Source organism: Lepidothrix coronata, unplaced genomic scaffold, assembly GCF_001604755.1.
Source record: "Lepidothrix coronata isolate B3197 unplaced genomic scaffold, Lepidothrix_coronata-1.0 Scaffold137, whole genome shotgun sequence".
Taxonomy (NCBI): domain Eukaryota; kingdom Metazoa; phylum Chordata; class Aves; order Passeriformes; family Pipridae; genus Lepidothrix; species Lepidothrix coronata.
The window spans coordinates 190,169-192,152 of NW_016690317.1; the positions used below are offsets into that span (position 1 = coordinate 190,169).

At 42.3% G+C, this 1,984-nt stretch overlaps 1 protein-coding gene across 1 annotated transcript in view; it reads right to left on the reverse strand.

Annotated features, from left to right (window-relative positions):
* Positions 1–383: 383 nt before the first annotated feature.
* LOC108503425 (tetraspanin-15-like) overlaps positions 384–1,984 on the reverse strand; it is a 16,048-nt gene continuing 14,447 nt past the window's right edge. The window contains exons 3-4 of the mRNA XM_017827363.1: positions 1,625–1,751; positions 384–546 (exon numbers count right to left, since the gene is read on the reverse strand). Of these exons, the coding sequence (XP_017682852.1) occupies positions 503–546; positions 1,625–1,751 (171 nt within the window). The 3' untranslated portion in view covers positions 384–502. The remainder of the gene's footprint in view (positions 547–1,624; positions 1,752–1,984) is intronic.

Genomic DNA, 1,984 nt, shown 5'->3' on the forward strand with positions numbered 1-1,984 from the left:
GAATAACATAATATATATTATGTTAGTCTCATATATAATATATATCATGTTATTCTCTTATATAGGATATCTAACATATTATGTTAGTCTCTTACTTATTATATATATGTTAGTCTCTCATATATCATATATAATACATATCATGTTATTCTCCTATATATTATTATTATTATTATTATTATTATTATTATTATTATTATTATTATTATTATTATTATTATTATTTATTCTCCTATATAGGATATATAATATGTATAATGTTAGTCTCATATATTATATAATATATTAATAATAAATTATCATACTACATAGACTAGAATAATATATCTTAATATAACATATTCTTTATTCTATTTTATTTATTACATTGTTATATTGTGCATTATAATATAATATCCACATGTTTATCATTCAGAGAGGAATTGCAAGCACAGCAGCCCCAAATCCAGGTCTCCAGCACAAGCCTAAAACCAGTGAAGTCTGAGTAAAATCCAGCTCTTCTTCACCAAAAAAATCCTCCAAGTGGAGCATCCAAACCCTCTCTGGCTGCATGGACAGAGTGGAAAGGGGATTTTTTTTGCACTCTGAAGGATTGCAGCAGCCACAGTCCCTGCAATGCACATTTGGGAATGGAACTCTTGGCAACATCCCCGATAATATTCCCTTTTCTCTGGACACTGCAGCCCTTGGTGTTCGCCAGGGCCAAAAAAATCAGCATTTTTTATCTTAAACAGCCTCCAGCAGCAAAATAAAGAGCAAAACCCCCCATTAAACAGCATTTCATCCTGCTCGGAGCTGCCCTAAGTTTGCATCAAGCTGGGAATCATAAATCAACTAAAAAAATAATAATCAGGACGAAAGATGATGTTCCTTCTCTCCCCCCCCCCCAATTTTTGCACAAATTCACCCTCTCCATGGAAGTGCCACTTAAGTGGGTGGCCTTGTCTCCATTTAGGGTTCACCTCTCCCATCCCTGAGAGGGGATGAGAAGGAGGGATTGGGAAGGTCCCTGAGGATTCCATCCCTCCCAAAGCACAAACCAAAGCCCAGATTTCAGGGAGAGAACTCCTCGACCAAACCTTGATCTCACCCAAGGTGCTGCAGCAGCAAAAAGCTGCTTCGTTCTTATTAAAATTAAAGCTCAATTCTTATTAAATTACCAGTGAACACAGCCAGGTCGATCTGAAGAGCTCATCAATCCATCATTCCTAATCAATTATGCTGCTTGATTCCCACAAATACCTTGGCAATGGATGGATCACCCCCGTTCCTTGCAGAGCCCTGAGCTGCCCCTTCCCTCCTCTAAGGAGTCTCCAGCGAGGTTTTGATCATCCTTAGTCCCTCCCAAAGCCCAGCTGAGCAAACCTGTGCTCTGCCTCAGGCTTCAAGACAGGTCTCCTTCAAATTTTGGGAATAACCCCCCCATCAGGGTCGTTTTACATGACCACTCTCCAGGCTGCCTGGAGTGATCCCTTCCCATGTGTGCCCTGCCTGGTGGGTTTCCTGCCACCTCCCTGCTCCAGATAGGAATTTTTTGATGGCAAATTTCATCCCAGGAGCTTAGAAGCCACCTGGAATGCTGAGTTGGTCCCTCAGGTTTTACCTCCCAGAAAACAAAAACCACCTGGAATACTGAGATGATCCCAAGGAAATGTTTCCAGCTGCAGGTCTGGCTGCCAGGGGTGAAAACCTGCTGCTGCTTCATTCCCAGAGGATGAGCAGCCCCCTCCAATTCCCAGTTGGAACATGTCCTGTCCAGCAGGAAGGACGAACAGGGATCAGGGACGGATGGGAGCAATGAGGGGTGAATAAACCACGCTGGGATTTATTCAGGAATCAACCCAGGAAAGGAGATTTGAGCCTCAGTCCTGAGCTCAGAGACACTGGAGACACCCCAGGCCAAGTGTGACTCCAACGGGATTTTGGGTGGGAGAGGGATGAGCTGTTTGCCAGAAAACAGGCAAGGAAGAAGGAGATTTGAGGT